This window comes from Erithacus rubecula, assembly GCF_903797595.1.
Source record: "Erithacus rubecula genome assembly, chromosome: 10".
Taxonomy (NCBI): Eukaryota; Metazoa; Chordata; class Aves; order Passeriformes; family Muscicapidae; genus Erithacus; species Erithacus rubecula.
In genome coordinates this window covers 22959086-22986254 of record NC_136662.1, presented here as the reverse complement: position 1 = coordinate 22986254, position 27169 = coordinate 22959086, and the positions used below count along the sequence as shown (strand labels likewise).

The 27169-nt window shown below is 45.8% G+C and overlaps 1 protein-coding gene across 1 annotated transcript in view; it reads left to right on the top strand.

Moving 5' to 3' along the window:
- COLGALT2 (collagen beta(1-O)galactosyltransferase 2) overlaps positions 1-27169 on the top strand; it is a 43136-nt gene that overhangs the window by 7959 nt on the left and 8008 nt on the right. The window contains exons 2-5 of the mRNA XM_079314603.1: positions 17712-17822; positions 19103-19220; positions 20245-20379; positions 22920-23124. Coding sequence (XP_079170729.1) covers positions 17712-17822; positions 19103-19220; positions 20245-20379; positions 22920-23124 — 569 coding nt within the window. The remainder of the gene's footprint in view (positions 1-17711; positions 17823-19102; positions 19221-20244; positions 20380-22919; positions 23125-27169) is intronic.

Here is a 27169-nt window from a genome sequence, read left to right as displayed (position 1 = left end):
TTTATGTCTAGAAGGCAAAGAACATGATCTGTGAAGCTTTGCAGCAAGACTCTCCATCAATCATCAGCACTCCTCAGTGGGGAAGCAGAAATGTTACATCCTCTTTGCATCAAAAAGAGAACCAGAAAAACCAAGTGTGGTTCATTGAGGATGTGTTTTGACTCTTACAAATTCTTCTTTTTAAATGAAGACAACAAATACATCCCTGTAGTCTAATCAGAACTTGTAATTAACACCATAACTCATAAAGACAATGACCAAAATATTTATAATTCAGTGAAAAGAAAGCAGTCACATGCAAAAGACACTAGACTTAGCAAAAATCCTAATTTAAAAAAAGAAATGTATGTCAGCATAGGAGCTGCATAATTAGGGTAAAGATTTATGTTTTCATTTTGGAAAAACAGTAAAAGGCAAGATATTTGTCTTTTCTGTAAACTGAAGGATTAAAAGAAATTCTAGTATCTTCAGAAATTGCTGGCCTCCATTTATTTCTCCTTAATTCTTGGCTACAAATGGCTAGAATTACCAGTGGGAGAAGTAGCTGGAATAGCTTTCAGATTTGGAAATCTAAATCTTCAAGGATCTGTTTTACTGATGGGTTGTACAGGCCTAAAAAGTCAGGAGGAGGAGTGGTGTCAGTAGGGAGCAAGGTCAGATAATCTCCTGTGTTATGGACAGGATCTTTGGTGCCCAAGGGATTAAAGTGAAGTCAGGTCTTGGGAGTGGGAAGATTTTGAGATCTCCATTAACTTCTGCAGATCCTGCAGATGGAGGAGAGGGCTGATGGTAGTGGAGTGTCTGATATAACCTTGTGATGGCCCTGGATTGAGCTGGGGTTCCTTAGAGGGTTGTGGTGAGGAGTAAGAGTTGGAGATGAGAATTTTCTGGTGGATTCTGTGTGCTGGCAGAGTTGGGAAGCAGATTGGTATTCACTTGGCATTTCTTCTCTCTTAGCATGTGCAGAGGGTTTCTGGAAGCACTTAGAGTTTGTACTTTTAGTGCCTGGAACTCGATAGCTTCTCTGGTTTGGCTTGGCTCCAGCTCCTTCCAGACTGGGGTGAGGTGTTGGTAGAGGTGAATCCTTTCTGGTCCCTTTGGCAGCACAGGACAGCTTAGGTGAGGGTTGGGAGTTCCAAGCTGCTGTAAACTGAGATGTGAGCAGGTTATTCAGGCCCTGGAGGTTTAGAAAAGCCAGCTGCTGGTGGGGACCAAGCATTGCATGTATTTTCTGCTTTGTATCTGGTTTAACACAACCAGTTACTGGAACAGCAGAGCAGTAGCCCAGCACCATGCTCATTTTTCCCAGTCCTATTCCCTTAGAATTCGTTGACTCATTCACATAAATCAGTTTCGGGATGCTGCTGGTGTTTGCTCCAGACAATATGTGCTCCTTCAGTACTAAGCTCTAGATGGGGTTTCCATTTATTTGTCTCTGAGATGAGCTCCAGGGTTTTGGAGTAGCCTACTTAGACTGCTCTGAATTGGTTGGTAGAGAATAATAATTGCTTTTGGGTCTTTTGCCTCCTCAAATATTTTCTTCCTCTGGTTCTGGCTGTCAGAGACTATGGTTGCACTCATTTTTCAAAACACCAGTCTGAAATAAGTTCAGTGTGTGTGACTGGAATATGAAAATGTCACTGGTGCTAAATACTGTCTCTTAATTTATGATTTCTTTTTAATTCTTTTTTTTTTTTTTTTTTACTTGAAGCAGGATTTAAATGGAAATTATCCTATGTAATTTTAAATGGAAATTAAATTTCTCTCTGTTTGTGGTACAGGTTTTATCACTCCTGACATACTGTCGCTCCCCCTTCTCCCTTTATTTACACAAACAAGTTACTGCTTCCACAAAAACTCTTGTCAATGAGATGTTTTTTCAGACTAGTGAGCTCATGGCTGTCTGCTGGCAGAGCTCTGCTCTGACTTAATACAAACGAAGGCTGCTGCCAGGACTTTTTTCCTAATACCTGAGCCTTGAAGGAAGCTCTGTTTCACAGAGCAAGAATTGAGCTGCTGTCAGTGGTGCTTCCAGCAGCCTTGCCTACAGACTTCCCATCTGGCTTTTTGGATGAGCCTGTCTTTGTGTATGTGGTGCAGATTCAAGGGGGGAGGAATGTGTGTTCAGGGCTAGGCTGGGCCTAAGCAGGAGTTTCTTTTCTGCACTCACCAGTTCATTGTGCAGTGATGTTGGTTGGTTCTGCCTGTTGAGTCACCTTCAGGTTTGCTCTATTGTGCTGTTGCAAGGTGGAGAACTTGTTGGAGCATGTGGATGAGAATCTCAGATGACAGAATTAAGTCAGTGTCCCACAGAGATCTGCTGAGGGGAATGAGCTTCAGGTCTTTTACCTCTCCAACACAGAGATATCTCCAAGGAGAAGTGATTACATCTCCAGCAGTAATCACCCACCTGACAAAGCTGACCAGGCTCCTGTAGCTCCTGCAGACTTGTGGCTGGTTTGGTACCTTTGGGATAACCCAGAGGTTAAGGAAAATATCTGCTCTTAATAGTTTGGACACATAGCTGGGTCAAACCTCCAGCCTTTTCTCCTCAGGAGGATGTGTTTCTTCCAGGTCTGCTGACCCTACAAAGGTTTATTTCTTCCAGTTCTGTGCTGGTATAGAAGTTAAGAATATAGTTGGAAGAAACCAAAGTAAAGAGCCCCAAACCCTAGATTTCAGCTCATTAGGTCTTGTATTGGATTACATGATGTGAGGAGATGAATGAAGCTCTTTAAAAACAAGAGTTCTGTCCAATTGCAGCCACTTATAAACAGGCAGAAGTTCAAGAGCAGAATGATTTCTCAGAGGAGACAGAACCAGCTTCTCAGTTTTTCCATGAACTATCTTTATTTCATATATTTAAGAAATCCCTCTAGTGGCCTGGTATTTCTATGTTATATAAATTGTTCCCTTGCAAGCTGATGTTGCACATCAGTTGCTACTGTTGTGTGGATTTGAGATGGAGCTGTTGAGGGATTATTTGAAAGGCTTCAGAAGAAGAATCTGAGACAGTTCCAGATGAAAATAATTTTTTAAAAATGGTGCTGGGGTTTTGGGTTTTGGGTTTTTTTTTTTTTTGTTGTTGTTGTTTGTTTTGGGTTGGGTTTTTGGTTTGGGTTGTTTTTTGGTTGGGGTTTTTTTTGGTCAGTTTTTTTGTTTTGTTGATTGAAGCAGGTGATGGTAAATCTTTGAATTCCATATGGGGCCATTAGCTGATGCTTTGCCTGCACTGTGCAGTAGATCATATTAAATGATCTGTTGAATATCTTTGAACATAACTTAATAGCTTGAGCAAATAAAGTAAGCCATTAGGTTTCAATTTATCTGCTGATAAATTTTTTGCACACCTCTGTGCAAACCCCAAATTCTTCAGAGACAGCCTATGTTATTTTGTATGTGGGTGCATATTTTGTAGTGTATAAGAATTGTTGCATATTACCTGCTATTCCCTATGAAGTGCTGGGATTGAGGTCAGGATGGTGTTTGCCCCTGGAAAAGGGAGATCTTGGGACTGGATTCCTGCATGCTCAGCTGAGGGACTGTGGGTTCCTTGAACCTGGATATTTTCTGCTCTTTCATTCCTATCCCAGCAACGCCTTGTGCTGAGGTATTCCAAAAATTCCGTTTTCCAGCCTGTGAAGTTGCCTCGGAGCCCCAGGGAGCTGCAGTGTCCAGGCTGGGAATGCTGCTGGACAAGTGCTGTGATGCGTGCAGGGCTCCTGGGCCAGAGCGTGTCCCTGACATGTCCCTGTCCCCTGAGGGAGCAGCCCAAGCCAACACCTGCAGCTGTGCTGGGGCAGGAACACACTTTGTCTGCTGGGTTTCATCCCCTGGAATGGAGATAGCTAAGATAGGAGTCTTTCCCATTGGAAAATAGCATGGTTAGGAGCCATGCTCTGCAGAATAAAGGCACATGTGTGTGTGTTTTTCAGGGCTTCCAGTTACCCAATTTCTTGGGAACTGGCTGCTGGAAGACCTAAGTGCCCATTTCCTCTATTTACATCCAGGCAGTGATGGGGGGGAAAAGCTATCTATCCTCAAACTGAGCATTTGTGGTCAGGATTAAACCCTAAAAAGATAAATTGTGCATTTGCATTCTTTTCCACACCACACTTGCTGATGCAGCCTTGGCTCTCCCAGAGATTTGCCAGTCTCCAGTGGGTGCTCCCTGAAATCCACACAAAGAGCAGACCAGCAGAAGGGAGAATTGTGATGTTGTGTATTGCAGAGGAAGCAATCCCATCTGCCAAGTGTCCCTCTGTTTTCATGGTCCCATTTCTTAGCTGGGGATGGGGAATGTACAGCATTGCTTACAGAGGGCTGCAGAGCTTTTAGCTTACAAGATTACAGTTAAGATCTCTCTGTTTCTCTTTGTCTTCTGTTTAGCATTAAGTCAGCCATCAGCACAGCACCAGTTTTCCATCACTTTGAGTCCAGTCAGTCTTTTCCAAGAGAGAATGTGTTCTGACCCTGGCATCTGTAGCATGTCCTGTGTGTTGACCCCACAGCAGCCATATGTCCAGCACATGTGTGTCCATAGGAGAAGCTGTGTGGATTTCTGTATCCCTGACTGAAACATGAGATCACAAATCAAAGACACTCAGATCCAAAAATTGTAGCTACCCCAAAGTATTTGGAATTTAAAGTAGAAATACATTGCCTTTCATTTTTTTCCTTCTCTCCAGTAGTAGTACTTCATTGCTTTAAAACTCTAAACCCTAAAAATCAGGAACCCCATATCCAAAAGCCCAAAGTGGTTTGTTTTTTTTTTTTGCAGTGCTGGAGGCAGAATACTTGGATGGGAAGAGAGATTTTGTCTGTGAGTTTCCAAGAGTTTCTTAAAAGCAACACAAAGGAAAAGTTGTTCTTGATATTACCATGGCCACAAATTTACCACCAGCCTGACAAGTACTCTGTGAATGCACTAAGTAAACTGCTCTATAAAAACTGAATATCTGTAGTTTATTTCAGTGTGTATTTTGGAAGGGGTGTTAGCTTATTTTATCGTTCCCAGCCCTGACACCCACTCCTTTTTTTTTTTTTTTTTTTTTTTTTTTTTTTTTTTTTTTGTGAAAATCCATTAATCTTTTTGGTTTTGTTTCTCTCTCTGTAAAATGAAGCTAGAGTGCTGCCTCAGTGCAAGGTTGAGACCCTTGCTGTGGGTTTTAGGGGCCTCTGACCTTTGTGATTCACATCACCTCATTCCAAGAGGTACAGTGCAGATGAGTGCACTTAGCCATTTAAAGCAATAATGTAAAAATCTATCTGGAAAAACTTCAGAAGATTTTAATTCATAAATTCACTGTTTCATCCTAGCAGGGTGATGTTTGTTGTGTTTTCCTTTCCCCCCCTTATTCAGAATTCTGTCAGCACATGAGGTTGTCACCTTTTCAGCTGTTTCTTCCTCTGAAATGGAATGGATAAAATCACATCCTGGAAGACTCTCTACTTCATCTGTAAAGGTTAAATATGTTTTTCTCTGCTTGGCTGCAATGGTGATCTTTCTATTCTCTTAACTATGTATAAAACATTTTCAGCCATTTGCCAGCAAATATGATGTAATCCATTTATTTTCAAGCAGTGTACCATTCCATGCAATTCAGAGAACCACTGTTTTCCAGGGTAACTGGCTACTTGAGGAAAATTAGGCCAAAATTATGAAGTCTCAAGTTCCATGCTGGCTTCAGCAAAGTCAAACTCTAAAATAACTCACTGATGACTGTAAGTGTTAGTTTAGTGTTGGTGAAAGCAAAGTTTGCCATAAATTCCTTTATGCCAAGAGGAACCTGTGCCAGGGGGAGAGTAATGAAACCTGCTGTGTTTGTGTGCTGTGAGTTTGCAGTGGAGCAGGGGAAGTGTCTGGTCTGATGTTGTTAAATACTCTGTGTTCTAGGTGTGTCTTGTAGGTTCACAGGGATTATGCTTTGGTTGGGTTATTAAGCTGCTGATTCTGAGAGCTGGTTGGATCTCCAGTGTTCACACTTTCATTCTGGTTTTTGAGGGGTTTTTTTGCTGATTCCTTGATCCCAGGATAGGGGAGGTTAAATGAGTTTTGTATTTCTGTCTGGCTTACTTTTCATGGGTATTCTCTGAAGCTCTGGTGATCCTTGAAAAGGCAAAAATCTGATATCCCTGAAAAAAAAGTCTCTGCAGCCATTTGCCATTTTATCATTCAGAGACAGTGGCAGACCAGTTGGAACCATGCTGAGCATTTGATTTATTTATTTTTAGTTTTCTTGCATTACCTTTTCTGTATGGTTCTTTTTAATGTTAATGCAGACTGTAAAGCTGCTGCATGTGGCTTGACTTAAAGACAGATTGTCCTGGCCTGCACTCATCATCTCCTTCCATTTCCTGTCCATATGGCAGGCAGCAGCATCCTGAGATATGTGTTTTGTGGGCAATATTAGCTTCCTTCAGGTGGCTCCCACCAGCAGCAGCAACCTTGGATATCTTTGGATGAACTTGGGGAGAATTGCATGGATGGATTCTCTGGCTTACCATCAGCCACACACCTGAGTGATTTAAGAATGAGCCTCAGCAGGTGACAATCTTCAGTGGGATCAATAATGCAGATCTCTTAGTGGCTGTGATGTGACCTGCATGTGAGATGGAGCTTAGGATCCATGTCTAAGCTGTGGAGCTGTGCTCTCCCCAGCATTCACCAGGAGCTCTTGCACCAGGATTTCTCCTGGTTTCTACCAGCATGTTCTTGTTTCTTTGCTCTTGGCTGGCTGGGGTGCCCAGACTGCTGGGCTGTGTGGTGAGGGGTCAGGCTGGCCATGGACAGATAGTCCCACTCCTTGCCTCACCTCATGCTGTGCTCTAGGCAAAGCCTTGAATCATAGATCATTAAAATTGGAAAAGGCTTAATGGACATTGTGGTCTGGCTGTAAAAGTGAGAATAACCTTTCCCTTGCCTGCAGTCTTGACTGATCCCTGCAGAAACACAATTACAAAGTAGAATTACAGAATACCTTGAATTGGAAGAGACCCGTAAGGGTCACAGAGTCCCACTCCCTGCCCCTCACAGTGTTACCTAAAGCTAAACTTCCCTGAGAACCTCTTTGAACTCAGACAGGGTTGGTGACATGACATCCCTGGGGAGCCTTTCCAGTGACACTCCTCTCAGTGAACTTTTTCTAACAGTCCAACCTGACCTTCTCCTGATGCAGCTTCACTCTTATTTTCTCATGTCCTATCACTGGTCACTAGAGAAAGGAGTCTCCATCCTTGGAAACATTCAAAAGCCATCCAGACATCATTCTGGGCATCTGCCTGGGTCCCTTGAGAGATACAAGATGTAAAACATGGCAGCTCTTCTCCTTGTGAAGAATTTGTTACAGATCCATGGTTGATTTTTCTTGCTGTGCTTTCTGACTGTATTTTGAAAGCAGATTCTGTGCTAATGTTTTTCATCCCAGAGGTAACTGACTTGCTTGTACAGAAGCTATAGAAGAAGCAGTCAAAAAATTTACTTGTTTCTGTTCCTCTGTGTCTGTACTACATGTTATAAACACCTGGGATTTTATCATCCTTGAAGTTGCCCAGTTTTCCTGCAAGCAGCCAGTAACTCACAGCCTGCTGAGGAGAGCAGGAGTGTTTATGATGTGCCTGTGCCAGCCTTGGCCCTGTTATCTTGCTCTGTAAGAATAAACTGAGGTTATTCTTAGTGTCTAAAGCTCTGTGAGTTTCTGGGTGCACAGACAGCTCATTGTGCTGCCTTCTGAGACAGTGCTGGGGATCACACAGTGAGGTTTTAGCAGGCAGTTGTGATAGGGAGGATTTTGGCTCTGACCCTTGCAGCAGCAGTGAAAGGGGAATGGTATTCTGTCAGCTGAGCGTAAACCAAACATGTTTTTCCTGTGCAGCATAGCAAACTTTGACTTGGGTATGGTAGATTTTTTTATTACTTTTCTCAAGCAAACTAGAAATAGTTCACACACATCTGCTGATCACAGTTTGAAAACTACTGTTCTCAAACTATCCTGAGGTTGAATTCCTTTGGAAAAAGTCTTGCTGACTTTGTCTGCTTCTGTAATCACAGAAGGGTTTGGGTTGAAACAGATCTTTAAGCCCATCCAGTCCCACCCCCTGCCATGGGCACAGACACCTTCCACTAGCCCAGGTTGCTCCAAGCCTCATCCAGCCTGGCCCTGAACACTTTCAGGGATGGGGCAGCCACAACTCTGGGCAACACTGGTAATAAGATACCTGGAGTCATCTCTAGGGGCAGGGTTGGAATTACCCTTCTTTTCTGGGCTTAGGTTGGGCTGTGTTCTGTATTATCCATTCCTGGTGGGAGCATTGCAGATATATAGGGTGGAAAGAGTTTCCCTGCATACACAGTGAAAAAAACTTAAATTGTTGTAGCTGCTTTTGCCTCTGCAAGGCAAGTCTGGAGCTCACTCTCAGGGTCCAAACCTTTAAACTTGGCATGGCTCCCTGTGTGAGAGCAGAGCAGAAGGAGCTGTCAGATTGACAGCAGCCCTGTGCGTGTTGAGGCGGCGCTGGGATTTCTTCCTGTGCCTGTAACAATCCATTCATCTGGCACATGCTGCTGCTGCAGCCCTCTCGGTGCCCAGACAGTGAGCCCTTTCATGGAGAAATGCAGAGTCATATTTCTGAGTGCAAATTAGCCAGGGGATTGTTAGTGCTGTGGGCTTGGCTGAGCTGTTTTTGTGAGCAGCTCTGGAGCAGGGGAGGTGTGGGCAGACACCCTGTGTGAGCTGCCAGCAGATGGGGGAGCCCAGGCTGGCCCCCCAGGCTCTTGGGGGACAGCTTACACACAGGGCCACGTGTCCTGCAGCCAAATGTCCTCCAGTTTGACTTGCTGTGTCTCACAATTGGACTTTTCCATAGTGGTGCTTCAGGAATATACTGCTTCACCCTGGGCTCGTTGTCCTGTGTGTTCCAGGAGTGCCAAGGAGCTGTCCCAGCCTGCTGGGAGCTGCTGGGATGCTCCTGGGATGCACTTTCTTCCTGCCTCTAACTCTGCTCTCCAAGTCTTTGTGAGCAAGGGCAGATTGTTATTTTGGTGGAATGGATGTGCTCCATGTGGGCCTCAGCTTTCTCTGGCTGTACAGCTCACAAGGGGCAGGGAAGGAGTGAGTACTGACCTCTTCATTCTCTGTGACCAGTGATAGGGTTGAGGGAATGGTTGCAGCTGTGCCAGGGCAGGGTCAGGCTGGAGATCATGGAAAGATTCCTCCTAAGAGGGTGGTGGGCACTGTCCAGGCTCCCCAGGGAATGGGCACAGCCCCGAGGCTACTAGAGCTCCAGGAGTGTTTGGATCCAGGGATGCACAGGGTGGGATTGTTCAGGTTCAGGATTGGCCTCCATGGTCCTGAGGGTCCCTTCAAACTCAGCATATTCTGTGTTGATCAAAGGAGCCTTCTCAGAGGTGGGCACAGAAGAGCACGAGGTGCCAGTCAGCTCTGCAGGTCTGGTGTGACCCCTGCAAGGTGACTGCAAAGGTGGCATTTTTCACTTGGTGAGCATATCCCTGGATGCACACATCCAGCCTGGATGCACACATTAGCCCTGCTGAGCTGGAAGCTGTCTCCCAGCGTCTGTGCCACATTTTTTCAGGAATCATCACGCATACACCCAATGCTTTGCTGTCGAGGTTTTCTGCAGGATTCTCTGTGCACCTGGGCATGTAGGCAGGTAGCAGCCTGCTGGAGACAGCCCTGGAGGGCTCACTGCTCTTGTCCTGTTGACAGTCCTGTTCAGCCTGCAGCAGCAACAAAGGAATTCCTGGTCCACTGGAGAGGCACAGATGGAGATCAGCCCTGAGTTCAGAGCTGACCTCAGTCCTGTTGCAGGGTCTGCACAGGGGGGTTGTTGAAAACTTTCTAACAAAAATTGTAAATTATTGAGTGAAGGGCTTTCCTCAGTCCTTCTAATGAGCTGGAGAGTGCTGCAGGGAAAAAAAAAAATAAATCTGTGTTTCAGTGACCTTTGCATCAAGCTGTGGATAAAGTTTGAAAGTTCCAGGGAGTCTGATAATACAGAATATACAGAAAATACAGAGTAGTGTTGGTCTCCATTAGCTGTTTAACTTCAAGCATCTCCTACCCTTCTAAACATAACCATTTTTCCCTCTCTAGAAGCAAAATCCTTTTGGATAGCCAAGCATCTTCTGCCACTTTCTTTGTAGGAAGAGCAGTTTATGGCCTATTCTTACATTTCTCTAATCCAAATGCTTTTGGACCTCTTATCCAAATGCTAAATTTGGGGTTCATCTCAGAGAACACTGTTGCTGGCAGTCATTGAGCTCTTTTTCTTGTTGTCTTGTTCTGTTATTTTAGGTTTGTGATGGCCTCAAAGAAAAGCTGTCTGGCAACTTTTGTGAAGAATGGCTTTATTGTTGCCTATCAGCAAAATTTTCACATGAAAGGGTCAGTTACTGTGTAAAGCTCTCCAGTGTCACACAAAACATCCTGCCAGTTTCCAGATCACAGAGCAGAATCTCAGTTGGTAAAAGAAGTTTTCCTTTGCTCCAGAATTAGCTTGGTGTGTTTCTTATTGCTGCTTCAACTCCTTATTAATGACATGAATTAAAATATTCCGTTTTCATTCCCTAATTTCTTATATTGTTTATTTCAGCCAACACTGGACAAGAGATTAAAAATCACTTGTTTGTGATTTTGTGATATTCCAGCAAGAGCGTGTTTCTGTGTGGCAAAATTACTTTTAGTCTGGTAGGATGTTTAGCATTAAAATTGGTTTGTAATGAAGTCATATTTCATATTTTAAGTCAAGAGTACTTAAAAATGTCTTGCCTGGAGGAGTACATTCTTATGCAGTTGGGAAGAATGGAACATACCAGCCTACCCACATAACTAGGTTGTGTTCAGCTAATCCTGTTTGTCTCTGGACAGGGCTTGGAGCAACCTGGGCTAGTGGAAGGTGTCTGTGCACATGGCAGGGGGTGGGATGGCATGAGGTCAAGGTCCCTTTCAGCCCAAACAGTTCAATAGTTCTGTGATTCTGTGTAGAATTGGTGAAAGCTCTTGTTGGGTGGGACAGGGAGGCAGGCACTGGGTGCTTACTGGTACTTGTAGGGCAAGCTTCTGACTTTTCCAAGGGGAAAAAAAAACCCCATACATTAAAATAATAAGCTGCTAAAGGATTTGGGTCTGTATTTCCCTCCCTGCTGGATATCTGGTCATCCATGGTGTGGGTAGGCTCAGGGACCTTTGCACTGCTCTGCAGGCTTGGTGCAGAGATCAGAGCTTTTCTGTTTTGGGGGACCCTTGGCAGTGTGGTACAGTCCCATGTTCAATGTGACCATGGAAAAATCAGTGGTGCTGAGTATCTAAATATGAAACCCATTTTTTTTTTGTTAGCAGAGACAAGAATATTTCTAAATCCCAGTGTTCCTTCCCAGTGGCTTACACACTTGCATTAATCTCAAACAGCTGCATCAGCTGGTGTCTGAGTTAGTTGCTGGGATTAAGCTATCCTTTCAGAAATTACACAACTGTTCCAATTAATTCCTCCTTTGAATAATTGATTTCAGAGGCCAGTCACCACCCTTATCCTGCATGTATGGGATTTCCTGGGCTTCCCTTTGGGGACTTGTTCCCTTGAAGCCAAGTCTGTTTGGAAATACTCACAAGATGCAGCTGGTTTTTTGTTTCTTTTAAGCTTAGCAGCAGGGTGAGCATGGGGGAACTAAAACAAGACAGAGCACTGGGGATTGAAGCAGCTGGAAACTCCTTTGCATTGCAAGAGAATTCCCATTGTATGGATGCCAGGAAAGCTGTTACACTGAGATTTTTTGACTTTTGGAATGAGGGAACCATAAGGGTGGATTTAAATTAGATACAAGGAAGGTTTTAACGGTGAGGGTGGTAAGGCCCTGGCACAGGGTGCCCAAGGAAGCTTTGGCTGCTCCTTGGATCCCTGGCAGTGTCCAAGGCTGGGTTGGGCAGGACTTGGAGCAGCCTGGGATCATGAGAGGTGTCCCTGCCCATGGCAGAGGGTGGAATGGGATGGGCTACAGGGTCCCTTCCAACCCAAATCATTCTGAGATTCCATGATTCTGTCCTGGGGAGTGAGGGACAAGAAAGTGAGTGATTCCTTGAGGTAGCATGGATAGAGCACAGATCCTGGTGTGTGCAGAAGTATGTACACACACACATCTGTGAGTCATTCATTGGACTTGGAAGACCACTGAAAGTTTGGAAACCGATGCTGCTGCCAGCAAAATCCATTATCCACAGCTGCTGAAGGGCACTGGGACAGAGTTAGAGGGGAGCCTTGTGTGCTGCATTCCTGTGCTCTGAGGTCCTGTTCTTGCACAGCTGCCCAGCCTGGGGAGCAGCACTGCTCCTGTTGCTGCTTCACACTCCCACGCAGCTCCCTGCCACCCATCTGGGCCCAGGTGGCTTGGGGACCAAGTTAAAATAATAATAAAACAAAAATAAAACAAAAAAAAAGGTATTTCCAAAAGTCTGTCCTTAATTAAGGAAACCCTAGAACAAATGCCAAGTCTCTACGAAGCCAAAAAGTCTTATACATACATTAGAACTTTGGCAACTTATTTAAATGCTTAAACAGTTCTTTGAACTTGGGCTGAATGTTCAGGCTCTGTTAATGAAGTGTGTGAGCACAGTTGTGCTAAAATCAGTGATTTAGATGGTTTGGATCTATCCAGTGTTTCTGGACTGCATTGTCGGGAGCTGTCATGCTGTGTTATCCCTGATGCCACTGGTAACACACCATGAGAGATTTGAGATACCAAGTCTCAAATTCACAGATGTAAGGTAGGTCTGGCAGACCTGAAAAAGAAAATCATCTATTACCTGAGTCTTGTCTCTGCTGGATGAGCAAGAGCCATATTTACCTGTTAGTGGGGGAGTGTTTGGAAGGATGCAGGGTGAGAAGATCCTGAGCAGGAGACAGAGTAGTTGACAGTAACTCCATTTAAAGTCATACAATAGATTAATCAAATAATTTGAGTTGGTGGGACCTTAAAGCTCATCTTATTCTATGCTCTGCCATGAGCAGGGACACCTTCTACTAGACCAGGTTGTTCCAAGCCCCCTCTAGCCTGGCCTTGGACACTTCCAGGTGGTAAAAAAAGACATTTTCACAGCTGAAATTAAATCCCTCTTACTGTGCTTCAGAAATGTTTTGCTTCTGTCTTGAGTTTTTTTCCTTCCTCTTTAGGATCCATCCCTTCTCTTCCAGTCTCTTCTAGCTGCACTGTTTTCTAGTCAAGGTAATTCATCCCTGGCTCACAGTGGAAACTGCCACTTCAGGGGTGTTTATGTTTTGACTTGGTTTTTTAAGCCTGGCAGCTTTCAGACAAAAAGAGCAGGGAAAAATGACTTGTCTGTTACTTTATTTACCACTTGTTTTGGGAAATCGAAATCCAAATTTATGTTTGACTCATATTAGGGCTCTGTGGCTGGACTCTGCTTTTTCAGTTATTTTTGGCTGGGCTGATCTCACACCCAGCATGAGCAGGGCAGCTTTGGTGACAGCAGCTCAGCTCCACTCAGCCCAGGCTGCCTTAAAGCACTGAAAGCCAAAGGCTTTTATGCAGGATCTAAACAATTGAGAGATTAAAACTCCCATCCTGTGCTCTTTTCATTGTGTCATTAGTGTTTGGGTAAAAACCAGGAGATTGCTGGAGTAAATTATGAGTAGTGGCTGGGGCTGAATGAAGTGGTGTGGGTTTTTGCAGTGCTCTGGGGTCTGAAATCGCTGGAGTCTCCTCAGAGCACTGGGGGAGCCCCCTGTGCAGTGTCTGTTGCTGCTGGCTCGGCTCAGAAGGTGCTCAGGAGGATGCTGAGTCCTGCTCTGGGGGCTGAGCTTTGTCCTGGAATATCTGAACACCTCTGTTGGCACGAGTTCTGGAACAGAGCACACAGAAATGTGCTTCCTGCATCACTTTGGTGTGAGCTGTAACCTCCCTCTGAATGTTTTATTGCTGCTCAGCTCTCAGGAAAATGGCCAAGGGGAGGTACTGGTGCTTTTGTCACTAATTTCTGTGTTTGCCTCAACTTGTGGCACAGAATGACCCCATACTCTGACAAGCCAGCAGCACACAGGATGCATTTTGTCCTCTAGTATTTTTCCTATACACATGGTGAAGATGAAAATTTTCTCCTCTGACCCAGTGCCTGAGGTAAATGAATTAAATAGCTTGGGAGAACAGGCCAGAGTGTGAAGAAGTGAAAAGGGGGGATTGTTATTTTTAATTCCCTTTTTGGGCAGGAAAAGAGGAGAGCAACCATCAGAGCCTAAATTAACTCACCCTTGCGAACATAATTTGAGGAGACATTATCAAGCTAAAAATACGACAGTTTATAAAAGGAGCTTTTTTCTACATATACTGCTACTCTCACATTACTTAATTAAAACAGGAGGTGCTTAACATCATGCTTTGATTTTCCACTGAGTTTTTTTGGGAGGGGGCACTTTTCTGAGCATGAACAATGAGGGCTTGTGTCCATGGTAGGACTCCTGGTTAAAGCCAAAGTAAATATTGAAGTGGTTGTAGTTCTGTCAACATAAGCCCCTATACGAACATTCTCACTCAAACCTTTAAAAAATTTACCTTCTGTTTATTGGAAATGGGTTTAAATCTGAGTGGGAAAAGCTGCCATGGTACTGGAATAGAGGTGTCCATCTGGAGGTGTGTTCTGGTCTATTTATTCTGAAAAGAGCAGGAGTAATTAGAATTTTTTTCCTCAAACTTTTCCTGGTTGTGTTGCACAAGCTTTAGGTTGTAAATATTGTAGGGGACTTTTTCTCTTTAATTAAATCCTGGGTGTTTTTAATCAACTCTTGAAAATGGTGTTGCTGATCCATTCAAAAAAACAGAATCTGAACCTGGTGCCAGGTCAACAATATTGCTGATAGATTCCCACACAGATAATGGTGCTGTGCTCACCAACTTGATTTCAGCAAATACACCCAAAAATCCATGCAGTGCCTTAATGTAAGGGCCATGTGGACAAGCCATGCTCCTGGTGAGCTGAGTGGAGCTGGGTTAGTGATCCACTCTCTTCATCCTGTCCAGTGCAGATCATGGACCACTAAAGGATGAGAGGATGGAGTAAAAACACTTTTCCAAGACAGGAAAGTGGCAAAGAGGTGACAGAATCTCTTGTGTGACGTTTTCTCACCACCAAACTGAAGTATTAGCTGTGTACTTCACTTCTTGAAATGCTACAGAAGAAGTGTTTATAATGTGGAGTGTCCTGATGTGCCTCTCAGGGCCTGAGGAGTTCTTGCTCCCAGTGAGAAGTCCTGCTCACATTTTAATTAGCTTGTTTTTCTTATACAGGGGTTGTCATTAAAAAAAAAAAAAAAAAAAGAGGGAAAAATAAATTATGTGCCTGTTTTTTCCACACAGTGCTATTGCAAACACCAGAGCTGCTATTTTTTTTTCTGAAGGGGAAAGGTGGACTGGTTCAGATACTACAAAAGAAGTCAGTGCTGATGCTGTTTTATCTTAAATTAATTATTCTGTAACTAGTAGTGATAATTGCTTTTGTAATGGTTTGGGGTTTTGGGGGGGTTGATTTGGTTTGGGTCTTTTTTTGTTAGGTTTTTTGAGCTCAAAGCTGGAAGAGCAAAGGTTTGCCAAACTACTAGTCATAGGGCATGTTTCATCCAGGGTGGAACAGACTTTATTGCCTTTGGGGACTTTTGTGCTCAGAAGTGCTGCTGGGTGGATAGTCCTGGAGAGAGCTGTCCCTCCTTATGCCAGAGCCTTGGCTGATCCAGGAGGTCTGCTGGGATGTGAATTTACCTTCTGTGTATCACCATGACAGCCTGGGCACTGAAGTCATAGAACCATGGTATGGTTTGGATTAGCAAATGCCATTTTCTTCCAGCAGATTCCTTGTGGGTAGATCTAGAGATCCCTTCAGCTCCCATTTGCTCATCTCACTTCTGGCTGGAGGATGTTGGCTGACTGAGATTAGTTTGACAAGTATGCAGCTAAAGTGTCCCCTTTCCCTGCCCAGACTGCAGCCAATCCCTTCATATGTCCCCACTGATACTGTGTGAGGTTAGAAGGGCTGGGATGAGGTGAGGAAGAATGGGATGAGGCTTGCTGAGGGAAAGAGGCACATGGACCTGACTTTGTGAGAGCTGAGTGCTGACTTTAAAGGGTCTCTGGGTCCCTAAGGCTGGTCTGGACCTGGAGAAGAGGATGCCCAGTTGCACTGTGGCCCCAGTGCCACCTTCTTGGTGCCACTGCAGCTCCAGTGGTGGCCATGAACATGAAGGCATTCCCCCAGTTCTCTGGTATTTTAGGAATTCTGGGGCTGTTCACTGGCTGTGCAGCTGGAACCTGGGAGGAAAGCAGGGTGAGAGCTGTGAAATGCCTTGGTGGCTGTGGGAGCCCAAGGAAGTGTGTGAAAATGGGCTCTAGGAGATGAGCTCCATCCATAAAACACATGGAGCAAGTTGGATTTACACCAAGTCAGCACTGAGACTGTTTTAGTCCAGTTTGTGCATCATTGCAAACTAGATCTACAGAGCAGCATGAGCCAGGCTCTTCATCAAAAGCAAACCCTGAAGCCATGGCTAAGCCCAGCCTTGCTCTGTCACAGGAGAGCAGTGAATTACACAGGAACCAGTCTCTAATACTTGCTGAACTTTCACTATTTATTATTTCAGCAGACATGAATAAATACTTAAAAAATAAGCCTCCTGGCCTTAAGTGATTGTGGTGTTCTGATTATAAATAAACTGAAAATGCAAGTTCCTGGTTCTTTTTTACTTTAAATCAGGCTAGTCCCCATGGGAATGGTATGTTCCACAAACTGAAAAGGGTTCATGTCCTGATTTTTATCTGAGGGGTCATATGGTGGCTTAGAGTGGAGGTATTGTCCTGAAATAGCTTTGGAGTAGCTATTAGGGTTTGGGATGTGGCTCCTTTCTGCATGTCCTGCTCTGGCTTTCAGTGAGGTGGGAGATGTTCTGGGAAGTGCCTTTGGGTCTCTGGTGCTGGAGGATGGAACAAGAAATGTATAGCAATTGAGGGGAACCTCCAACAACCTCCCCTCAGTGATGAGTTTCACACTGTCTTTACTGTCTGCACCAGAACTGTGGGACTGTTTGTACTCCCAGAGGAATATGAAGGGATTGTAAATTCCCAGTGGAGCTTGCTGAGCTGTGCACTGGGACTGTGCTGTCCTGCCCATTCAGCTGGGAAAAATGAGCAGCCCTTTCAGTGGCAGGAGTTTGTGGTGGGATCTGGCACAGCCCCAAGCTGGGTGTGCAAAGCCCTGGGTCCAGGGAGGGCAGCTGGAATGGGACTTGGCTCACTTGTCCTGTGACCTGAAGTGTGTGGCCCCTGAGGGAGCATTTCCATGGGATTGCTGTCAGGGATGTGAATCTTTGCCTCCTGTTCCAGTCTGTTCAGCTCAACCCTGAAGAAAAAAAAACATTCTTCAGCAAGCACTGTGTCCAGTGAGCACTTCACTCCACCAAAGGCACATTTTAGTCATTTGTTTCAGTTATTAAATGGTTCTTGTGTCACCCCACAGGCTTTGTTCCCTTTCCACAGTGGTGGTACTCAGTTGCCAGCTGGGGTTAAACCTCCACTGTGTGTCTGGTTTTTGTGTTTTTTCTGGTGGCTGGGCTGGACAGAGCACTCCATGGTAAAGCAGAGATTTAGGCAAAGTCACAAACCTAGTGCTAACGTGCTTCCTTTGCTCTTGCTTTGCCAGGGCAGCCACTGACCACAACATTGACAACACCACAGCAATCCTCAGGGAGTGGCTGAAGAATGTGCAGCACCTGTACCATGATGTGGAGTGGAGACCCATGGAGGAACCTGTGTGAGTACCTGGGGTGGCTCTGGGCTACATTCAATTACATCAAGAGCTACAGGGAATTAAAGTGATCATTCTTTATTTGCAAGGAAGCAGAGAAATTCCAGCCCATTCCATAGTATCTATGAAGGCTCTGAGACATCAAATACTCAATAAGTGCTGAGCCAGAGAACTATATTTAATTCCACATATTATAACTTTGCATGACTTGCAGGACCATTGCTTTGAAATATGGTGTGTTGGGTTTTTATTACTTTAATTTTTATTTGTTTTTAAAGTCAGCTGTTCCTGGGTTTGTTCTGTTTTTAGTTTCTTCCATCAAGGAAAATGACATCAGTTTCCTTTTCCTTCAGTTTCTTCCATCAAGGAAAATGACATCAGTTTCCCCTTCCTTTGGGCTTGCTTTTATATTCAAGCTCCTCACTGCAATGCTGGGAAGTTTGTGGTACAAACCCTCAGGGTGTGCTGGTTTTATTGACATATTTAATCCTTTCATTTGAATTGAGTTTTCTTCATCCTGCCAAACTTTGCTTAAGTTCTGCAAAAACCTTTTGAAATTCTTAGCTCCTTCCCTGGGTTATGCTGGCACTGTTTCAAAGTCCTGGATTTTTATTCCTCATTGGGATCTGCCCCTGAGCTCCCTTCCATCTTTGTTAAAAAGCCATTCCTTTTGGAGCTGATCCTGCCATGCATGTGACTTTGTGCCATGCTGGGGCTTGTGGGGCTGGGTGTTGGGAGATTGAGGAGCTGTTCTGGGATGTGTTAACAGTTCTAGTAATTCCCAGAGCCTGGGGGAGGCCAGGCTGCCTTCCCCTTCACATCCCAGCTCTGCTGGTCCTGCTGGGCCAAGGAGAGCTGGACTTGCAGCCTGGAGAGTTTATACCCAGGGTCAGGCAGGGCCAGTGAGCCCCAGGCCACTTTTGGGGGGTCCCCTCTCTGCAGCAGCTCCTGCCTTGGATGGTGCTGCTTTGCTGGGTCGGCAGAAAACTGTGGCACTGCTTGTTCTCTGGTGCTTTCTGTGCTCATGCCAGCACAGAACTTGGAATTATTCTCCCTCAAAACCTCTCCTGGGTTGCCTGAGGTGACTCTAATGCTGTTTTGCTTTCATAATGAGGGCAGCAATGCAACTCTTTTTCTTTCTTCTTCTTCTTCTTTCTCCTTATTCTTCCTTCCTTCCTTCCTCCTCCTTCTTGCCCTCCCTTCCTCCATTCCTTCCTCTTTCTTTTTCTTTTTCCAGTGTAATTATGCCCAGACATGGATGGCAGTGACTGTTTTTTCTTTTCCAGGTCTTACCCAGAAGAAATGGGCCCGAAGCACTGGCCCACATCCCGGTTCACCCACGTGATGAAGCTGCGCCAGGCTGCCCTGCGCGCTGCCCGGGAGAGGTGGTCAGACTACATCCTGGTGAGAGACAAGCTTCATTTATTACCTGGCCTCAGGCAGAAGCTTTCCAGATGCTCACTTGGGTGCTGGGGGCAGTCAAAGAGTTTTCTCTCCATCTAAAGACAAGTTGAGATGTTGTGGGTCGTTTCTTGGTCTGGTGAGCCTTTGCAGTGAGGGAGGCGAGTCCTTGGCTAAGCTTGGAGCTTTCTGCACTGGAATCAGGATTGAACACAGTCCTGGTGGTGGGAGGAGCCTGTAAGGCTCTCCTAAATGGAACCCTCACCTGGGGAAGTGTAAGGGAAATAGTTGTGCAGAGTGTGTGCTGGCAGGAGGTTGTGTGGAGTCAGGGAAGGTCTGTGCCTGTCTCATTGCTGTGCCCGGGAGCAGCTGCCCCCAGGTTTCCCTGTGACAGCCCTGTGCCCTGTGCAGTCAAACCCACCAGCTCACTGCTTTTTTGCTGACCTCATGGAATCATAAAGTTGTTAAGGCTGGAAAAGGCCTGGGATCTCTGAGTCCAGTTGTGACCTGCCGTGTTCACCATTAAGCCACATTCCCAAGTGCAGATCTACACATTTTTCAGACACCTCCAGGGATGGTGACTCCACCCCTGCCCTGGACAGCCTATTTATGCCTGGCTATTCTTTTAGAAGAAATTTTTCCTAACATCCAATTTAAACTTCCCATGGTGCAGAGCCCTGTCTCCCCCTGGCTGTTCCTCCTGTCAGGGAGTTGTGCACAGCCATTAGGTCATCCCGAGCCTCCTTTTCTCCAGGCTGAGCCCCTTTCCCATCTCCCTCTGCCACTCCTGGTGCTTCAGCCCCTTCCCCAGCTCCATTCCCTTCCCTGGACATGCTCCAGCCCTTTTCTCATTGGGAAGGGTCAGAGGTGCCCCAGCAGTGGCAGCACAGGGGACAGGCACTGCCCTGGGGCTGTGGCCACACCAGGGCTGTTCATGTGCCTCTGCCTGCCTCATTCCCTAGAAAGCATCGAGGGAATGATACTGTTTCATCTATTAACAATTTTGTTTTTGCTCTTCCCTCTCTAGTTTGTTGATGCAGATAATTTACTGACCAACCCACAGACCCTGAACCTGCTGATAGCAGAGAACAAGACCCTGGTGGCACCGATGCTGGAGTCCCGCTCCCTCTACTCCAACTTCTGGTGTGGCATCACTCCCCAGGCAGGTGAAGGGGGCTGGAGGCTGGGGGAGTGGTGTCCTGCAGGGGCTCCTGCCCCTGTCTCAGCAGGCATCCTCCCTGTTCTCTGGGATTTCCCATCTGCTGCTGCAGCCTTCTTCTCAACAGAAGCTGCTGTAGCTCTGAGGTGCTGTTAACATGTGGTATGATCTCACTGACCACACAAAAATAATGATAAGCAGATCAGAATTTTTTTAAGGTGCTTCCATGTTTCTGTAAGGGCTTTAAAACCCTTGGTGCATAATTTTAGGCCTTTGTTTTTGTTTTTTTTTTGTATGGTGATGCTGATCCAAGAGGAATTTGCTTTTCTTTGCACAGATCTCCATTGTGTCTAGGTTATCTTTCTCATCTATGAACAAGATATTTGAAGTGATGCAACATCCTTTGCCTTGTAGGGAGTGTGTGTGCTGAAATATGCATGTAGCAGGTACTGGTGCTGAGCTTAGAAATTAGAGTTTCATGTTGCCTTTTCAATGTTGCCTTTTTATGTTAATTCTGATCCACATAACAACTGCATTGGGTCAGAGCACAGGTTGGTCTGCAGATGTCTGGAGAATAGGATAAGGGTAGGGCAAAAAATTGAGTGTTATTTCCCCAAAATACTTTTCTTTCCTCTGGCAATCCCCTTCTGGGTTTGTGAGGAATATATTTGTCTTTAAAGCTATCAGTGATTTTTTTTTTTTTTTTTTTTTTTTTTTTAATTCTAAGGAAATCCATGTCCAAATCTATTTTTTGGCACCCACACCATCTTCTGGCAAGGAGTTCCACAGTTCAGACTGAGTAATTGGGTAAAAAATAGCAGGAAAAGGCCCTAAACTTTCCAAATTCTTGGGAAGTAAATATAGAGATAAGAAAGAGGGTGTGATAAGGTGTGTTTACTTGTTTCACTTGGATTTGTTTATTTTGTGTGAAAATGGAGATATAAACTTCATAGCAAAGGTATTGATTGTGAAGTTTTTAAGGCTGAGTCCTGAGCCAGCCAGGTTTTCACAGGCTGAAGTGGATCTCTGCCCATGTGCACCAGCCCTACCTCTCAGCACTGTCTGAGAAAAGGGGAGAGGAAAACCAGCAATGGCTCTTGCAAAATTTGGTTAAAAATAATCGTACTGGAGTGAACAGGAGAGTTCTCCCTTTTTTTTTGCTTTTCTCTTGTTTCTTCATGTAGTCCCAGGGCTTTGTGTGCTCAGCCTTGCTCTCCTAGGGGCCTTGGGGAGGGAATAACAGCTGGAGCACATCCTGACACACAGCCTCCCCCAGCACAGAGCCATGGTGAGCCAAGCCCAGTTCCAGACATTTTTGGCATTTGTCTGCCATGGAGCAAACCCAGGAGAGGCAGCAGCACAGGGGAGGTGGAGCCCTCCTTGCCTGCACCTGATTTATGGGCAGGGAACAGCCCCAAAAACCTGGAGGGAGAGAGATGAGTGTCCAGCATCTTCCCTTGTGGGCAGTCTCAGGTGTCTCTTAAAGGGTGGCTATGTTAACCCTTCCTTTGCTGGGAGTGTCAGTCACATCTCTTCCCACCTGCTGCTTCCTGTGGCAGTGGGGATGCTGTGTTTGGGATACTCTATCCTCACAGTATGGCTGTGTTTGGGATACTCTATCCTCACAGCATGCACACAGTGTATCTGAAGGCAGAGGGAGGTGTCAGATCCCTAATCAGGCAAGTGCACCACACCATAGACCCACCTAGCCCAGGGCAGAGCAGTTCTGCTGGCTTTTGCTCAGCCAGTGCCTGAATGCTCATGGAAAATAGAACATAGAACTTCTCTTAGTGACTCACTGTTTCTGTAAAGCCCAGAATCTGCTCTGGATTCAACCAGATGTCAATTTGATGCTCTAGAGTTTTCTCCTGGAGGAATTAATTGTATTTATTTCCACATGAGCCATGCACTGTGGGTGTTGCACTCAGAGTGCTGGAAGGCTGGCAGAGCTCCTGGGTACAGGGAATTACCCAGAGCTGACTGAAGTACCTCCCTGTGCAGAGTCAGGAGTATCAAACCTGCTTGCCCCAGGATGGAGGAAGCAGGGATTCCTACATAGCTGATGGAGACTGAGATGTTGACTTCACTGCAGTGACAACAAATGATTTTTTTAAAGGCATGGATAGAATTAATTTGCAGACCCTACTCTCTGAGTTACTAAATGGACTTTGTGCCTGTTGAATATGAAGGATGTCATGGATGCTCAGCAGCTTCCAGGGTCAGGCTGGGGCAAAAGTGCAAAAAAGAGTTTTGAAGAACCAGGAGAAAATACTCTGAGGTTTGAAGCTGCTTTGCAGGGGAATTTTGCAGTGGAAAGGTTGGGCTCTCCAAGAGCTCCTAAAAAGAAGGCAGGAGGTCAGTCTTTAACTGGTGAAGACTATTTCTAAGTACTTGACTGAGCCATTTCCAAATGGGAGGCACTGAAAAAGCTGGGAGTTGAGCCCTGGTGAGCCTCTGCTGGAGAGCTCAGGGTGTGAGCTTTTGCTGAGGAGCAGCTTTGAAACAGGAATCTCTTGTAACAAGAGCTCCCTCTGTGGTTTCAGGGCTACTACAAGAGGACCTTGGAGTATCCCCTGATTCGGGAGTGGAAGAGGATGGGCTGTTTTGCTGTCCCCATGGTCCATTCCACGTTCCTCATTGACCTGAGGAAGGAGGCTTCTGCCAGGCTGGCATTCTACCCTCCCCACCAGGACTACACCTGGAGCTTTGATGATATCATGGTCTTTGCCTTCTCCAGTCGCCAAGCAGGTGTGTGCAGGGCTCTGCTGGGGAGGGGTCACTCCTGGAGACACACACAGCTCCCCTGCAGGCTCACAGCCCACAGTCCTGGGTGGGCTTACATGTGGAATTCAGAGTTCCCTTTCCTCTCTGGGATCCAGTCAGCAAGTGACTGGAAAGGCAGTTTTGGATTGCTTCTAGTTTCAAAGGATGTGTGGGCTGTTCTTGGGATGGGGCAATATTTCAATTACAAAATGTGTAATGCACCCTTGGTTTGTGTCACAGCAGGTGAGCACAGGAGAGTGGAAGGTGATCTGGGGGTGAGGTATCTAAAATTACCTCTTCCAAAAGATCCATGAGGAAATGGGTGGGGACAAGAGACTCTCCTTAAACACAGAATCCTAGAACAGTTCAGGTTAGGAGGGACCTTAAAGCTCATCTCATTCCACACCCTGCCATGGGCACAGGCACCTTCCACTAGACCAGGTTGCTCCAAGCCCTGTCCAGCCTGGCCTTGGGTGCTTCCAGGAAGAGGAAATCTCTGTCTGTTGATGTTTTAAGAGAGCTCCAGGTGTCTCTGAGACATCACTGACTCTTAAGTGCCTTATGCTGCTGCTGTTCATGCTTGTGGTGAGGATGTTTAGCCCTGTTTATTTCTGGAGAGTGGCTCTTGTGAGTGTTCTGTCTCCAGCACAGTCCAGGCTGGCAGACCTGTGTCCAACTGTGGCAGAACTGAAGGAGGTTCCCAGAACTGTAATGGCCATCTGTGTTGTTCTTTGCCTGCTGTGTGGAAGAGGGAAAAGTTTGGGGCATTTTAAGGAAAAAGGGATTGCTGAAACCTCTGCAGCACCCATAAGTGTTCAGAAATCATGAGTAGTGACTTGCTGGAATGAATTATCAAGGAAAAGTTGTTCATGGATCCTCTGAATGATGTACAGTTGATGCTCCCTGTCCTGTGCAGAAGATGTGAAGTTAAGGAGAGCAGGAGGGGCTACTCTTGGGAACAGGCAGGGAGAAAGCAGGAAGAAGGGTTGTTGTTGTTGTTCTGCAGGCTGAGCCTCCCTTCCCACTGTTCCCAGACCAGCACAGCAGCCACCAGCTGCCTGTAGCATCCCTTTTAGTGCTGGCTCTGGTTGGCAGGTCTTGACAGCACCAAAAATGGTGTTGTTGTCTTGGCAGACTGAGCAGGGCATTCTCAAAATCAGCTGTGAGTGGATGAGGAGTGTCAAATAATGATGGAGGAGAGGCAGCAAGAACTGGAATTGGAACCCTTGGGAAGCAGAGGTGAGGAGTGAATTGCAGAGCAGCTCCAGGGTCCTGATTTCAGAGTCAGGGCATCAGTGCAGAATGACAGAGTCCCCAAAGGCCCTTCATTCCAGTGTTTCCCCAGCACTGCCAAATCCATCACTGAGCCCTGTCCCCAAGTGCCACATCTTGAGTCCGGAGGAGAGTTGAGGTTTAAGTGTGGAGAGCAAAGCAGGCTGCTTAAAATCTGCCCCTCCACTTCTTCCTCTGACAGCTCTCCCAGAAGTGCAGCCTCCAACCCATGTGGTAACTGCTGCTTCAGAGATATTTCAGGAATTCAAACCCATCATTTTTTCCTTCTGTCCTAGAACACTAGCTTTTTCCAGGGCTGACCCATGACATGAAAGGCTTTGCTCCAGCTGTTTGGCCTGTTGACCTGCTCAGATTGTTGACTTGTGTCCTGGGCTGAGTTTTGTCACCCAGGATAAAAGGATGACATCCAAGTTCAGAAATGTGAAAAATGTATGAGCTTCGAGGTAAACTTCTTTTTGGAGTAATTTCACTTACTTTCCCTGAAGTCAAAAATTATATTGGCTTTTGTCCAGGCCAAGAGCTATGCTTAACACCTCAGATCAAGCCATCAGTTTCCAACAGGGAATCTGCTGCTGGAAGCAGCTGTTCTGTGATGCTCCAAAGAGGTGGTCCCACCTCTGAGAGAGGATGTGGCCTGTGTGGGAGTCCTGAATCTGAGCAGGACTCAGAGTGGGTGTGTTATTGCCAGCACTGGGCTCTGCAGAGTCCCTTGCACTCACAGGAGAGCTTTTAGCCAGCCAGGAGAAAAGGAGCTCAGGTGACACCTTGGAATTCCTTCCAGTACCTAAAGGGGCTCTAAAAGAGCTGGTGAGGGACTTGGGACAAGGGATGGACAGGACAGGGAGAATGGCTTCTCACTGCCAGAGGGCAGGGTCAGATGGGATATTGGGAAGGAATTGTTCCCTGTGAGGTGGAGAGGTTGTGGTACAGGTTGCCCAGAGAAGCTCCATCCCTGGAAATGTCCAAGTCTGGGTTGGACAGGGCTTGGAGAAACCTGGGATAGTGGAAGTTGTCCCTGCCCATGGCAGGGGTGGAAGGAGATGAGCTTTAAGGTCTCTTCCAACCCAAACCATTCCATGAGTCCATGATCTCCTGAGCTGCCTTTCAGCCTGGGTCTCTGAGCCCTCAGAGCCAGCCAGCAGGAAGATCTGGTCATAGGGAAGCAGGGGCAACTCTGGTTCCTTAACTGCAGCTGTGGTTTTAGGACATGACTGTAAATCCTGGACACTGCCTTTAAAGCACAATAAGAGTAGTAACATAAACACCTGTCATTTTTCTATCCCTTGTACCAATCATTTATTATAAAAACAGAGCTGAAAAGTGAGTCCCCCTCCCCACTTTAGCTTTACCATTTTCAAGTACCTTTTATCCCAAACAGAAAGGAGCACTGGTGTGAATCTGTGCAGATTAAGTGTGTTCAAGGCAGTGGAAGGCAAGAACTGAGATCAGTGAGCCAGATAAGATTAGTTGATCAGATCAGTGCCAAATCCATTAATGTCAGCAGGTAGTGTTTTTTTATTCTGCCATGTACCTAAATTACAGCTGACAGCTGAATGTGTTTTGGCAAGTAGCACAGCCAGCAATTTAGTTGTAGAATTTAAAATTAGAGAAACATCAGAGTCATTAGTGCCAACATTTCCACTCTGCTAAAAATACCATGGATTAGGGGCACTAATAGATGAAAGCATCAGCACACCAGGTAGTGTCTGCTTTTCATTTATTTCCTCGAGGGAGGGGGCTGATTAAGCTTGTTTCATTAAGGAGAAAAAAAAAAAAAAGGCAGTTTTTGGCCAGTTGCTTGGGCTTTAGCAGCTTTGATTTGGATTAGTTAATAAAGGACCTTACCAGAACTCAATGAAAAACAACAGAAATGCTTCCCTGGATGTAGCTTTTGAGCATATGTGAAAAGCAGAGTTACAGCCAATGGTGAGCAAATCATCCCAGAGGGAAAAGTGTTCTGCTGAGGCTGGGATGTTCCCACTGGGTGAGTCTGTGCCCTGCAAATGCATCTGCTCCAAGAACAGGCTTTGCACCTTCTCTCTGTTTCCCATCTTCAACAAGCAGTTGCAGAAGTTTTTGAGTGTAAGGGTGTTAATGTTATCACATCTGCTCTCCTCACTGGTGTCTCACTCTGGGATTTTTTTTAATCTTCAGGGCACAGTAAAAATTAGCTCTGGAGAGGAGAGGGCTGTGTTTGGTGGTGACTTGGCATTTCAAAGGTGTTGTCATATCTATTCCTCCAAGTCCTTTGCCAGCACAGGTGAAAATGTATCACCTTTATTTCCTAGCCAAAGCAAAAGGAAGCAGTGATAAAGAATAGAATGGGCTGGGTTAAATCATCTTGTTTCAGGGACACCTTCCACTGTCCCAGGTTGTTCCAAGCCCCATCCATCCTGGCCTTGGACACTTCTCAGGGATCCAGGATCCAGCCACAGCTTCTCTGGGCACCCTGTGCAGGAAACAATTGTTCCTCACAGGGAACAATTCCTTTCCAATATCCCATCTAAACCCACTCTATTTCAGTGGGAAGCCATTCTCCCTTGTCCTGTCAGTCCTGTCAGCCCAGACCCTTGAAGGGTTATTTGTGCAGCCAGTAGGGATTGGTTTTATGGGAGAGGCCACTTGCTGCCAGCCAGGCAAAACAGAAAGTGGAACTGGAATGATTTTGAAGTGTTTGCTTATGAAGCAGAACTTTCTGGAGCTGAGGTCCTGGCACAAGTGTGTTTGTGGCTATGTA